At 44.4% G+C, this 14718-nt stretch overlaps 1 protein-coding gene across 1 annotated transcript in view; it reads left to right on the top strand.

The window, feature by feature from the left end:
• TMEFF2 (transmembrane protein with EGF like and two follistatin like domains 2) overlaps nt 1-14718 on the top strand; it is a 215699-nt gene that overhangs the window by 164347 nt on the left and 36634 nt on the right. The window contains exon 7 of the mRNA XM_056861235.1: nt 162-221. Coding sequence (XP_056717213.1) covers nt 162-221 — 60 coding nt within the window. The remainder of the gene's footprint in view (nt 1-161; nt 222-14718) is intronic.

Raw genomic sequence — 14718 nt, 5'->3', positions numbered from 1 at the left:
ACTCCAAGGAACAACCGAGACAGACGGGGTGAACGTGAGTGAAAGTACCCATCATAAACAACCATAGAATGACTTACAGGAGGGCTGCCACAGTTTCAAAAGATTTACCAGGGAATACAAAGGCAAAAGAAAACCCAATGAAATGCATACCTTTCTTTCAGACAATGCAACCACAACTACGAAGACAGAAGATGGACATTATGCAAGAACAGATTATGCAGGTAAACCTCCCCTTAACAGTATAACCAAAATAGAGGGAAAGGTCAAGGGGCAGCTGGGAGGGGGGGTCACATTCACTTTGGCCGTATTTGCAAAGATTGAAACCCCGGGTGAGTACATCTTTCATCCTCTGCATGAAACAATAAATATGCCATTCTTTGAAGTAGGACTTAGAGCTTTAATTAACGAGTTGGTGCAATTAACTGCCGTGTCAGTTGCGGATTACTATTCTCTTCCCCGGTTGCTCCAGTTAGTGGGTGAGTCCGAGAGAGCAAAGACTGGAGCATTTGAAGGTTCCCTGTACCAAACATTATGGATCTGAATAAATGTGATAGAGAGGAAGCTTAAAACTGCCCCCCCCTCGAGTTGGTTTACAAAGGCCATTTATGCAGGGCTGTATCCCCGCGGTCATCCCCACCGACTTCTCTGATGCTTCGTTTTGATTATGAATGCCTTTCCTGACCATCATAGGTTGCCTCGCTTTCCCCGTGCATTTCCACATGTTTTGCCCACGTTTTCCGGATTCTCACCAAAACTGTACCCAGAAAACACAGGTAAAACAGGGTGTCTGTTGTCGGGAGGGGAAGGGAAGGTGATTGTAAGCCGGTTTGAGTCTCCCTTAAGTGGTAGAGAAAATCGGCATACAAAAACCCACTCTTCTTCTTCTAAAACGCGCTGAAACGTGCGGGGACAGCGAAGCGACCTCTGACTGTCGGGAAGGGAATTTGTAATCAAAACAAAGCACCAGAGCAGTCGGTAGGGTGACCGCAAGGGAAACAGCTCTACATTAATGGCCAACGCTGATGAACAGTCGTGTTCTTGCACTCCGCTAGGGCAGAATTTGGTACTGGATGACTCTCGGCTTTAATTTAATGGATGGAATGACTTGACTAAGATGAGCCACAGGGCACTGAAGCTGACCGTGTTCAATGGAAGTAATTGTCTGAAAACTTTCTAAGCATGGCTTCTCCATGGCACTGATGGGGCTTGAACTTGTTTGATTTATGAAGCTGTTGTGCCTGCGGTTTACAATTGTGCTGGCAAAGGACTTCTGTTTGCAAATGAGACGGAAAAAGAAATATTGACGGTGGCTTTCCCTTAGCCACCACGAGTGGTCACTGTTGTTTCTTAAGGTAAAGGTAAAAATTATCAGGGGACTAGAGCAACTGCCCTATGAGGAGCGGTTAAAATGATTAGGGCTGCTTAGCTTGGAAAGAAGGCGGCTGAGGGGAGACATGATAGAGGTCTATAAAATTATGCATGGTTTGGAGAGAATGGACAGGGAGAACTTTTTCTCCCTCTCCCATAATATTAGAACACGGGGTCATCTGCTAAAGCTGGAGGGTGAGAGATTCAAAACAGACAAAAGGAAGTATTTTTTCACACAACGCATAGTTAAATTGTGGAACTCCCTGCCCCAGGATGTGGTGATGGCTTCCAGCTTGGAAGGCTTTAAGAGGCGAGTGGACATATTCATGGAGGAGAGGGGTATTCATGGCTATTAGTTAGAATGGATGCTAGTCATGTTGCATATCTATTCTCTCCAGGATCAGAGGAGCATGCCTATTATTTTGGGTGCTGTGGGAACACAGGCAGGATGGTGCTGCTGCAGCCGTCTTGTTTGGGGGCTTCCTAGAGGCACCTGGTTGGCCACTGTGTGAACAGACTGCTGGACTTGATGGACCTTGGTCTGATCCAGCATGGCCTTTCTTATGTTCTTATGTTCTTAAAAGGTTCTCTACTGTGTTCTTAAAAGGTACTCTACACAGTTACCCTAGTTACAGAGTTTGCAGTATTTGAATAGAGTCAATTTAAGGGCATCAAATTAATCCGTTAATAGCAAGAATAATCAGAGATTAAAAATCCATTTGTCTGTTGACAGCCCCGCCTTTAAATCTAATACCTCTTCCAATCCAAACGAGTGAGCTGCCTCTGTTCTCGCTGGCGCCTACTTTGCATGAATGCAGGTTAATCCGCGCAACATCCAAATAGTTTCAAATGCTATATTAAAAAAAAAAAAAGATTAGTGCGCCATGAAGTTTAAACCAATAATATTCCTATCGTTCTTTTTGGGTTTTTTGTATCTTTAGACTTAGCTGGAGTCAGCATTGTAACAAGCCTGCATCTGAATGCAAAGTTAATGAGATATTTTAGAACAGATTTTTTTTTCCTTGTTAATGATAAATGGCTTTAATTTATTTAGAAGCTCCAATAAAACATTGGCCTTGCCGAAGCTTAATATAGCATTTTGAAATATAATATATATGTAAATGTTATTTAAGGTTTAGCAAATGTTTTGTGTGTGGGGGGGGTGTCTTTATTTTATCTTATTTTTTACATGTGTTTCCCCGAAGGATTAATTTGCAGAGATTCTTAAATGCTTGTGCAAATGCTCACAGCTTGACTTTAGAAGTGTGAATGGGAATACTGGGAATGTTATCATGTAAAAACACGGCAAGGGATGTATAATTGCTTCAGCCTGCGATTTCCTTTGTACTGCAAAAAAAAAAGCGCTTTGTGAAAGTGAACACTCCTTTTGTGGCGTAAGGGGCTTTGAAGCTAAACGTTCGGCTTCTGCCCTTGACAATGAGGGACGAAAGGGTATCCCATTGGTTGGCGAGCATTGAGATTCACTTGTTAAGATTTTGCTGGCCCTGTAAGGCTCTGCAGTGCTTTTCTGCCCATCTGTTGGCATGGTGTGAATAAACAATAATATGAGCTTGTACATCAACATCTCTGAGAGCAAGCAGGGTGTAGTGGTTAGGAGCAGTGGTTTGGAGCAATGGACTCGGATCTGGAGAACGGGGTTTGATTTCCCCAATACTCCACATGAGCGGCGGAGGCTAATCTGGTGAATTGGATTTGCGTCCCCTCTCCTACACATGAAGTCAGCTGGGTGGCCTTGGGCTGGTCACATTGAAGTCAATGACATAGAGTCCAATTGCCAAAGCAGCCATTTTCTCCAGGTGAACTGATCTCTTTCAGCTGGAGATCAGTTGTAATATCAGGAGATCTCCAGCTATTACCTGGAGGTTGGCAACCATATCCTATCCTGACATAAGGCGCCTTACTTCTCTGGAGGAAGCCTTCTACTGGTGGAGGAAGTCTCCTTGGTTAGCGGAAGGAAAACATTAGATCGAAGCAATGATGGGTTGGATCCAGCTAGGTCTTCACTCATTCCTGCCCAATTCCCCTCCTTATCACACAACTCCCATACCACATCCCTTTTGTCCATACAGGTCCTAAGATCCCCAGCATAGCTTTTGGGGGAGGAGTCGAAGGGGACCATTCATTCCTTTTTCACAAGATGAAAAGCTGTCTGGATCCAACCCTCTATTCGATTGCTCAGAAACTGAGACTTGGCAGATAACACTCAGATGTAAAGAAGAAGAGTTGGTTTTTATATGTTGACTTTCTCTTAAGGGAGCTTAAGGGAGAATCAAACTGCCTTATAATCACCTTCCCCTCCCCACAACAGACACCCTGTGAGGTAGGTGGGGCTGAGAGAGTGTGACTTGCCCATGGTCACCCAGCTGGCTTCATGTGTAGGAGTGGGGAAACCAATCCAGTTCACCAGATTAGCCTCTACCACTCTTGTGGAAGAATGGGGAATCAAACCTGGTTCTCCAGATCAGATTCCACTGCTCCAACCATCACTCTTAAGTACTATACCACACTGGCTCTCTACCATTGTGTCTCCACCATTTTGCGAAAGCATGCTGATAATATTTCTTGTGTGTTCCAGAAGTCTGCCTGTTAGAATAAGTATGTCTAAGCAATCTCATGGTATATGCTATCTCAGGTTCATACTCCCGTTCATTTTCTAATGTGATTTATGCCATCACATGCCAGCAGTGCCCTTCCACCCTATACATTGGACAAACAGACCATTCCTTCAACAAAAATTAAATGGACATAAGTCTGACATCAGAAACTACAACGTTCAGAAACCTGCAGGAAAACATTTTAACCTTCCAGGACATTCAGTTGCTGATTTAAAAGTAGCAGCTCTCTTACAAAGGGATTTCAAAGGGAGATTAGAAAGAGAGACTGCTGAATGACAACTAATAATGAAGCTCAAGACTATGCATTCTCCTGGATTGAATAGAGATCTGGGATTCCTGTCTCATCACCAATGCTAATTTATCCATGGCCACTCCTCTGCATATCACACCTAATCCAATCATGCCTGCTAATGTAATTTACTTGCGTTTGACATTTACATTGCCATTGTGTGTCTAATTCGCTCTTCTCTACTTAAGGATAGATGGACTCTCATTCTAGCTTTACCTGAAGAAGTGAGCTGTGGCTCACGAAAGCTCATGCCCTGCCAGAAATGTTGTTAGTCTTTAAGGTGCTGCTGGACCCTTGCTCTTTTCTAGTGGTGCATGCAGTTAGGCACAAGGCAGTCTCATTGAAATATCTTGTTTTCCTTGATATTAACTAGAGTGAAGTTGAGAAAAGGTGTGCCTAAAACTCTAGAAATGCCCCAGGTTTGCACACACAGCCATTATGTATAACCGTCTGCAGGAAGCAGAAGGTAAAAAAAATCTGTTTTAAAACAGCAAAAAAAAACAAAAAAAAACAGCCATGTTGCAAATTATTAATCAGGAAGCAATAAAACCAAGGTTCACGAGAAGTTCACACCTCGGTTTTGGAAACATTTACAAAATGCTATTCCGTACCAATTCTCCGCTTTCTTCATATCTGCAGTGCCGCCGCGATGGCATTTAGAGATTACTTTATGGATGCTGCCTGTATTCCTTAGCTCAGTGGATTTTAATGCCTCTCATAATGCTGATTGCTGTAGGCAGAATAACAATTTCTCTTTGATAACATCCCTGAAACGAGCCCTTCAGATTACACGCTCAGAATGTATTAAGCGGGGTCTGCCGTGGCTGCCTTTTTTCCTAATTGGCAACTCGGGGTGGGGGATGCCTCCATTTTTATTTCATTTTTACTTTTATTGAATAACGTGAAATGCTTTTCCTGGGGAGGGGAGGGACCAACATGTAGGAATTACTGATGTCCCAACTGTTCCTGTTTACCTGGCTAGGGTTGGGTACCCAAGGTTGGGTGAAAAGAATATATATATATATATATATATATATATATATATATATATATATATATATATATATATATATATATATATATATATATATATATATGTCTATGTATAAATATTGAAAGTATCATTTATTAGAAGCGCTATGTAAAATTTAAAATTCTTTAAAAGCATTACAATTGCACAATGGCGTATCCTGAGGTTGATGACTGTAACCACATACCAAACGCGTTTCGGCCTATGGGGCCTTCATCAGTGGTTAATTAAAACCCCTATCTTAAGCCTGCACACATACACAGAAATACAATAATGAATACAAATACAAACAGTTCAAACCTAACCAGGCATGTATAGATGTTGCTTTACTAGGTTGACACCTGCGCACAGAATATATGAGAGACTTATACTAACCAGTATTACAACAAGAACCTATTATGCCAGATGTTAGAGTAATTGGGAATAGAAATTACAACGTATGCACATGCCTGGTTAGGCTTGAACTGTTTGTATTTGTATTCATTATTGTATTTCTGTGTATGTGTGCAGGCTTAAGAAAGGGTTTTAATTAACCACTGATGAAGGCCCCATAGGCCGAAATGCATTTGGTATGTGGTTACAGTCATCAACCTCAGGATATGCCATTGTGCTATTTTAATGCTTTTAAAGAATTTTAAATATTACATAGCGCTTCTAATAAATTATACTTTCAATATTTACACACAGACCTATATATATATATTTTCTTGTCACCCAACCTTGGGTACCCAGCTTCTGTTTTTAGGTAGGGTTTTATTCCCCTTTTTCTTCCTATACCTGGCCAGGGTTGCCAGTTTCCCCCTGGCCACTGGTGGGGGGGTAGGGTTGTCAACCTCCAGGTACTAGCTGGAGATGTCCCGCCATTACAATTGATCTCCAGCTGACAGAGATCTGTTCACCTGGAAGAAAATAGCCTCTTTGGCCATAGGACTCTATGGCCCTGACGTCCCTCCCCTCCCTAGACCCCACCCTCCTCAGGCTCCACTCCCAAAACCTCCCGGGGGCGGCAAAGAAGGACCTGGCAACCCTGACTCTATGGCATTGAAGTCCCTCCCCTCTCCAGACCCTGCCCTCCTCACGTTCTGCCCCAAAAACCTCCTGACAATGGTGAAGAGGGACCTGGCAACTCTACGTGTCATAGATAACTAGCTACTACCTTAAATTTCTTGCTCTCTAATGGCAAGGAAACCCTCAACCTTAGAAAGACTGATTTCGGATAGGTTCAAGAAAAAAGAATTCTCACAGAGGAAAGTTACAGGGCTTTCTTCTTTTTCTTGGGGAAAAGGTTGAAACATATATATATATATAGTAACGTAAAAGGGCACGACAGGTGGTTTAAGATCAGGACGTGGCCCACTTTTAAATGTTATAATGTAGGACAGGATATCTTTGCAGATCTTCAGTAGTTTATTGCTGAAAATTCAGAAGGAAGAGCGCAGCCAGCGCAAAGGCTGGAGGAGAGCCCTTCTTTTCCAAGGGACCGGCTCGTGGGTGGAGGGGCGGGCCCCCCGAGGGGTGCACCGTGTCTCAAGTAGCATCCCACTGTGAATTACAGGCATCTTCATTTTGAAAGAGAGATCACGTGCATGTACATTCCCTCCTTTCAAACCTTTCTAAAGGGTCTCTCCCTTCCGTCCTCTGGGAAGTCGTTAGGGATGCCAGCCTCCAGGTGGGACCTGGGGATCCCCTGGAATTACAGCTCATCTCCAGACGACAGAAATCAGTTCCCCTAGAGAAAATGGCTGCTTTGTAGGGTGGCCTCTATGGCATTGCACCCCACGTAGGTCCTTGTCCTCCCCAGACTCTATCCCCAAATCTCCACAAGTTTCCCAACCTGGATCTGACAACCCTACTTCCCACCTCTCCATAGGGTTGCCATGTCCCTCTTCGCCACCAGCGGAAGATTTTTGGGGCAGAGCCTGAGGAGGGTGGGGTTTGGGGAGTAACTTGGGGGTATACTCGGAAGTGATGTAATCGCAGCCGTGCGCTCATGTGATCCCTGCTCTGAGCTGGTCAATGGATTGGCAGGCAATTGCCCGCCAATCCAAGCAACTTGGCAACCCTATAGCACAGAAAGAAATGTTGCAACACCGTTTCCTTTCACGCTGATGGCACATATCTCCGTATCCGTTTCCTCCCACCTCTTACCAACATAAGAATATAAAAAAGGCCATGTTGGATCAGTCCATCAGATCTATCAAGTCCAGCAGTCTGTTCACATGGTGGCCAACCAGGTGTCTCTAGGAAGCCCACAAACAAGATGACTGCAGCAGCATTTATCCTGCCTGTGTTCCACAGCACCTAAAATAATAGGCATGCTCCTCTGATCCTGGAGAGAATAGGGATGCATCTTGACTAGTATTCATAAGAACATAAGAAAGGCTATGTTGGATCAGACCAAGGCTCACCAAGCCCAGCAGTCTGTTTACACAGTGGCCAACCAGGTGCCTCTAGGAAGCCCACAAGCAAGACGACTGCAGCAGCATTGTCCTGCCTGTGTTCCACAGCGCCTAATAGGCATGCTCCTCTGATCCTGGAGAGAATAGGTATGCATTATGACTAGTATCCATTTTGACTTGTAGCCATGGATAGCCCTCTCCTCCGTGAACATGTCCACTCCCCTCTTCAAGCCTTCCAAGTTGGCAGCTATCACCACATCCTGGGGCAGGGAGTTCCACAATTTAACTATGGGTTTTGTGTAGTTGCTGCCTTTTGAAAGCATACAAAGAACAGCACAGGCAGTTCTGTGTGGCCAAATCCCGCTGGGATTCTCCCGGTGCTAAAGTAGCTGTTTGAATCCCCTCCAGGAGCAAATAATATGCTTCTTTGAAACAAAATGAAGGCTGGAGAACAGGACGTTCTGTCCGTTCTGGAGGCCCGGCATATATTTTGCTGACACTTCCCTGTATTCCGAGACGGTGCCTCTCTCAGCCTCCATGTTTAATTCCCTTATTAATGAATGTCGGCTATGGTGTGCTCAGAGTTGGTTTCGGCCTCATTTTCACTAATGAGAAAGAGCTCCGTTATGTGGCGAACGAACATGGGAATGAGAGCGGTACCGTTTGTCCACGAGAGCACAGCCAGCCTGCTCACCATGTCTGGGGCTCATAATTTGATCAGGAAGAAATAAATAAACGGCAGGGAAATGCAAGCTCCGGCATGAGCAGCATCATAAACTAAAGGCCGGATCGAGCGATTAAGAATGTCACCTGCCCCCCCCCCTGAAGAATTTAAGCCAGAGAAATGAATTAAGGTGACAGATCTTGGGGGTTGGAGGAAGAGGGGAGAATTTGCCACACATATATTTCTCCCTCCGGGATTTCCTGTAGAGATGTGCAAAAGTCATAGAATCACAAAGTTGGAAGGGACCACCAGGGTCATCTAGTCCAACCCCTAGCACAATGCAGGAAATTCACAACTACCTCCCCCACACACACCCAGTGACCCATTCTTCATGCCCAGAAGATGGCCAAGGTGCCCTCCCTCTCATAATCTGCCTAAGGTCATCAAATCTGCATTGTTGACAGATGGACATCTAGCCTCTGCTTAAAAACCTCCAGGGAAGGAGAGCTTACCACCTCCCGAGGAAGCCTGTTCCACTGAGGAACCGCTCTGTCTGTTAGAAAATACTTCCTAATGTTTCGATGGAAACTCTTTTGATTTAATTTCAATCCGTTGGTTCTGGCCTGACTTTCTGGGCCAACAGAAAACAACTCGGCATCATCCTCTATATGACATCCCTTCAAGTACTTGAAGATGGGTATCATATTCCCTCTCATCTCCTTCAGCCTTTCCTCATAGGACTTGGTCTCCAGACCCCTCACCATCTTTGTTGCCCTCCTCTGGACCCATTCCGGCTTGTCTACATCCTTCTTAAATTGCAGTACCCAAAACTGAACACAATACTCGAGGTGAGGTCTAACCAGAGCAGAGTAAAGCGATACCGTCACTTCGCATGGCCTGGACTCTATACTTCTGTTGATACAGCCCAAGATCACATTTGTCTTTTTAGCTGCGCATCACACTGCTGACTCACGTTCAGTGTTTGGTCTACTAAGACCTCAAGATCCTTTTCGCACACACTACTGCTCAGACAAGTCTCCCCCATCCTATAATTATGCATTTGATTTTTTCTACCTAAATGCAAAGTCATTCAGAGCAACCTGTGACAAACTTTGTTTTTCTTTCTTTCTTTTACCATTCCGTCCCCACTTTCTCTTTCCCCACCCAGCACTTTACTCATTTTCCCATAATATCACGTAGCTGGTCACCTGTAACATTATGTTATGTTAGCTGTTACAGATCAATCCCAGTGTTGTTTCTGCAGAGGTTTTGTTGCAGAGAAAGAAGAACCCCTGGGCTTGCCATGTAGAAGAATGGCGCATTGATGCTCCAGTTCATAAACACATCATGCATCATTTACAGTTGCCGTTGCTTCCTCGAAAATTCAGAACTCCCTGTTCCAAAGCAAATTAGAAGCATTTTAATGCTCGCTAATCCCTCTGTTCGTTTCTCTACACATGCTCAGAACCAGTGTCTCTGTCATGCTCGGCTGGATAAATGAGCTTAAATAAGGAGCCGCCCGCATTATAAAAAAGAAAGAAAAAAAACTTCCCTCCCTTACACATTCTGCTTAATCTCACAGGGTTTAATTACACCTACTGTGTTTCTCCTGGATTTTAAGCATTTTCCCCCCCAAAAAAGATGAAGTCTTTGAGTAAACAGAAGTAATACAAGAAGAGGAATTGATTCCAATTAAAGGTGAATGGATTTTCCCCTACCCTGTTCCGTTTCATGGTCTTTTACTGGATTTGGTCTGCCTAGGGCTGCCACCTCCAGGTTGGGAAATTCCTGGAGTTTGGAGGAGGCGGTGCCTGGGGACAGTGGGGTTTAGGGAGGGGAGAGAGCTCAACAGGGATGTGATGTCATACAGTCAGTCCACCAAAGTGGCCATTTTCTCCAGGAGAAGCGATCTCAGTCATCTGGAGATCAGTGGTAGTAGCAAGAGATCTCCAGCCATCTCCTGGAGGTTGGCAACGCTATCCCCTGAAAACTCTGAGTCCGAATCACTAGGCTTTTCAAAAGGGGTCACGAAAGGCGGTACCTGGCAGTTTTCCATATTGGTAGGGTTGCCAGGTCCCTCTGGTTTTTGGGGCAGAGTCTGAGGAGGGCAGGGTTTGAGAAGGGGAGGAACTTCATTGCCATAGAGTCCAATTGCCAAAGGCGACCATTTTCTACAAGTGATCTCTATCGGCTGGAGATTAGTTGTAATAGCAGGAGATCTCCTGCTACTACCTGGAGGTTTGCTGATAACAATGCCAATATATTATAGCTACATATAAACTTTACAGTAGGATGAGAAAACCAGTACAGGAGCAATGCTGATAACAATGCCAATATAATATTGGCATTGTTATCAGCATTGCTTCTGTACTGGTTTTCTCATCCTCCTGATAATAGTACAGAGGTGTCTTTTTTTCTCCTTCACTACCTGGAGGTTGGCAACCCTACATGTTGGGGAACCCTAAGACTACCCCTACAGGCCCATTTGGCTTGTATCTTACAGTGGACTCCTAAGAACACTTCCCTGGGAATAAGCCTCATTGGAGAGACCTGAATTGGATTCTGAGTAGACCTGTTCAGGAATGCTCCCTCTTTTTTGGTACTGCACCAGTTCGGAAAGAAACATATTGCCAGTCACGTGTGACTTTTGTGGTGTGGTGGTCAGTATCTTTACAACCAATCCAGCGCAGAGACTTGGGTTTTGGACTTGGATGTGGGAACTGAACACTCAGAAGGGTGCATCTCTGCCTGGAATCTCCCTGACCATGAAGCACACCAGTCAGTTAAATGACCTCCTTAGGTGCCCTTGGGCTAGGGTTGCAGACGTCTAGTTGGTGGCTAGAGAGAGAGGCAGCATGGTGTAGTGATTAAGAGTGGTGGTTTGGAGCGGTGGAGTCTGAGCTGGAGAACCGGGTTTGATTCCCCACTCCTCCACATGAGCGGCGGAGGCTAATCTGGTGAACTAGATTTGTTTCCCCACTCCTCCACATGAAGCCAGCTGGGTGACCTTGGGTTAGTCACAGCTCTGTTAGAGCTCTCTCAGCCCCATCTACCTCACAGGGTGTCTGTTGTAGGGAGGGGAAGGGAAGGTTATTGTAAGCTGGTTTGATTCTTCCTTAAGTGGGAGAGAAAGTTGGCATATAAAAACCAACTTTTCTCCTCCTTCTTCTCTTTCTCCTCCTCCTCCTCCTTCCCCTTCTCCTCTTTCTTCTCCTTCTCCTTCTCCTTCTCCTTCTCCTTCTCCTTCTCCTTCTCCTCCTCCTCCTCCTCCTCCTCCTCCTTCTTCTTCTTCATCTGATTTCCAGGTGACAATTCATAGGGTTGCCAGCTCCGGGTTGGGAAATACCTGAAGATTTGGTGGGGTGGAGTCTGAGGAGGGTGGGGTTTGGGGAAGGGGGGGACTTCAACAGGGTATAATGCCATAGAGCAGCGGTTCCCAAACTTTTTGAGTCATGGGGCACTTTTCAGGAGAGAAATTCATCATAGAGCACTAATTTTCACCTAGCACCTGTATACTAGACTGAACGACAGTAGTATTTTTCTTTCCAATCTCTTCACGGAGAACTAGGAGATGTTTCGCGGAGCACCAAGTGCTCCATGGAGCACAGTTTGGGAACTGCTGCCACAGAGTCCACCTTCCAAAGCAGCCATTTTCTCCAGGTGAGCTGATCTCTGTCGCCTGGAGATCAGTGGTAATAGCGGGAGATCTCCAGCCACCACCTGGAGGTTAGCAAAACAAGAAAAAAGAGAGCACCTCCGTGCTAATACCGTTAGGTTTGGAAACTGGCACGGGAAAAATTCAGTACAATGATACAAAATATGTGTATTGTGTTTCAAGACATTTAAACAAGTACAATGGACTTGTTTAAAAAGTGTTGCCTACACTTTGGAGTATCCTACGGGAACTGGTGAATTGACTTCATGATATATAGAATTTAATTACCGTAAGCTTGGATACTTGATTGGAAATGGGGCTGAAGAAATATTCTTGAAACGGCCGTCCCCCACCCATCATGCTTAATGAAGACTTTGTGATCATTTATACATGTACCTGATGGACTTTTTAAACTATTTTTCTATATATATATACTAAGAAGATTGTACTATTCATAGACTGCATCAAACACGTTTTGTATATTTTGTATATATATTGTTTATTGTCACTTTTTGTAGTCCATTGTACTTGTTGAAATGTCTTGAAACACAATACACATATTTTGTATCATTGTACTGAAATTTTCCCGTGCCAGTTTCCAAACCATCTGGAGGTTGGCAACCCTATCAATTCACCTGGAGAACATGGCCACTTTGGAAAGTGGGGTCTGTGGCATTATACCCCACTGAAGTCCCTCCCCTTCCCAAACCCCGCCCTCCTCAGGCTCCACCCCCCAAATCTCCTGGTATTTGGTTCTTGTAGGTTATCCGGGCTGTGTAACCGTGGTCTTGGAATTTTCTTTCCTGACGTTTCGCCAGCAACTGTGGCAGGCATCTTCAGAGTAGTAACACTGAAGGACAGTGTCTCTCAGTGTCAAGTGTGTAGGAAGAGTAATATATAGTCAAAGGGGTTGGGTTTGAGCTGAGTACTGTCCTGCAAAAGTAATGTGCTAATCATTGTCCTGTAAGTATCAAGATAATGTGCTGATGAGGGTATGGTATGTTAATATGGAACCATTGTATCCTGAAGTGATCTGTTAATGTGTTAATACAATGCTGCTTTGTAATTGGCTTACTTTGCAGTGGTTCTTGTAGGTTATCCGGGCTGTGTAACCGTGGTCTTGGAATTTTATTTCCTGACGTTTCGCCAGCAACTGTGGCAGGCATCTTCAGAGTAGTAACACTGAAGGACAGTGTCTCTCAGTGTCTCTCAGTTACTACTCTGAAGATGCCTGCCACAGTTGCTGGCGAAACGTCAGGAAAGAAAATTCCAAGACCACGGTTACACAGCCCGGATAACCTACAAGAACCAATGAACTCTGACCGTGAAAGCCTTCGACAATATTTTACTCCTGGTATTTCTCAACCCAGAGCTGGCAAGCCTACCTTGGCATCACTGACTTTCATCCTCCGTTACCTCATGGGGAGGTTGTAAGACTACGTATGCAACAAATAAATCTTTCTCTAAATATACTCACTGCGAACTAAATGCTTCACAATCAGTGACAGTACGTTTCCAAAGGATATCAGCGCTGAATTGGAACATAGACCTGTTATGACAAGCTTTATCAATTTTTGACAGCCTTACATAATGGAAAAAATATATTTCTGACTAGATAAGGAAAAGAGAGAGAGGCGGGGGAAGAATCCCTCATGGTTTTTAATCTCTCTCTCTCTCTTTCTCCCTGTTACATTATCTGAGATTTGAAGCTCTGTGTGTTGTACATCAAAAACACCCTTTCCCAAGGGTATTTCATTTACAATTTCATTTAATAATAGAAACATGGCTCTATCTAGCTAAGATGAGAAAGGATTAAGTAAGAATCGAGGGGAAATAAGACAAGTTTCTATCTGAAGGCTGGAGATGAAGTTGCTGGAGAAAATTGTAGTATTCATTTATAATATTTAAACTGTTCAACTGTGTCGAATTTTGGCTGGGAGCTGAGCCACATGGAGCTGGAAAAGTCAACTCCCTTGCAGATCACCTTTGCATGGACTAAGGTTGCCAACCTCCAGGTGGTGGCCAGAGGCCTCCCGCTATTACAACTGACCTCCAGGCGACAGAGATGAGTTCACCTGGAGAAAATGGCCATTTTGGAAGGTGGACTCTCCGGCATGATATGCCACTGAAGTCCCTCCCTTCCTCAAACCCTGCTGTCCTCAGGCTTTACCCTCAAAATCTCCAGGTATTTCCCAACACGCATAAAATTTCAAATACAAATATAATCATAGAATCAAAGAATCATAGAGTTGGAATCATAGAGTTGGAAGGACTCCAAATTAGAGTCCACCACCGCTCTTAACCGCTACACCAAGCTGTCTCTCTTGTCTGAGGGTCTAAGTTTTCTTAACCACTACACCATGCTACACAACACTAACCACTACACTGCTTGCTTTTAACCACTATACCACACTGGCTCTCTGGTCTAAGTGTCTAACTTCAGTGGCCTTAGAAGGGTGTAGCTCTCCTTAGCATGGCACTGTTAGTTGATCACAAACCGAACATGAGCTAGCAGCACAATGCAGATGCTAAAAGCAGCTCATGCAGTTTAGACTGCAGCCAAGAAATCAGAAGGAGGCTGAGACTGAGAAGGGCAGCCATGAAGGAGCTAGAAAAGATTCTTAAGTTGTAAGGATGTGTCACTGGCCACCAAGATCAAGTTAATTCTTGCCATCGT

This window comes from Euleptes europaea, chromosome 15, assembly GCF_029931775.1.
Source record: "Euleptes europaea isolate rEulEur1 chromosome 15, rEulEur1.hap1, whole genome shotgun sequence".
NCBI lineage: Eukaryota > Metazoa > Chordata > Lepidosauria > Squamata > Sphaerodactylidae > Euleptes > Euleptes europaea.
The sequence above is the reverse complement of the archived record's forward strand: the minus strand, read 5'-3'. Positions and strand labels throughout refer to the sequence as shown.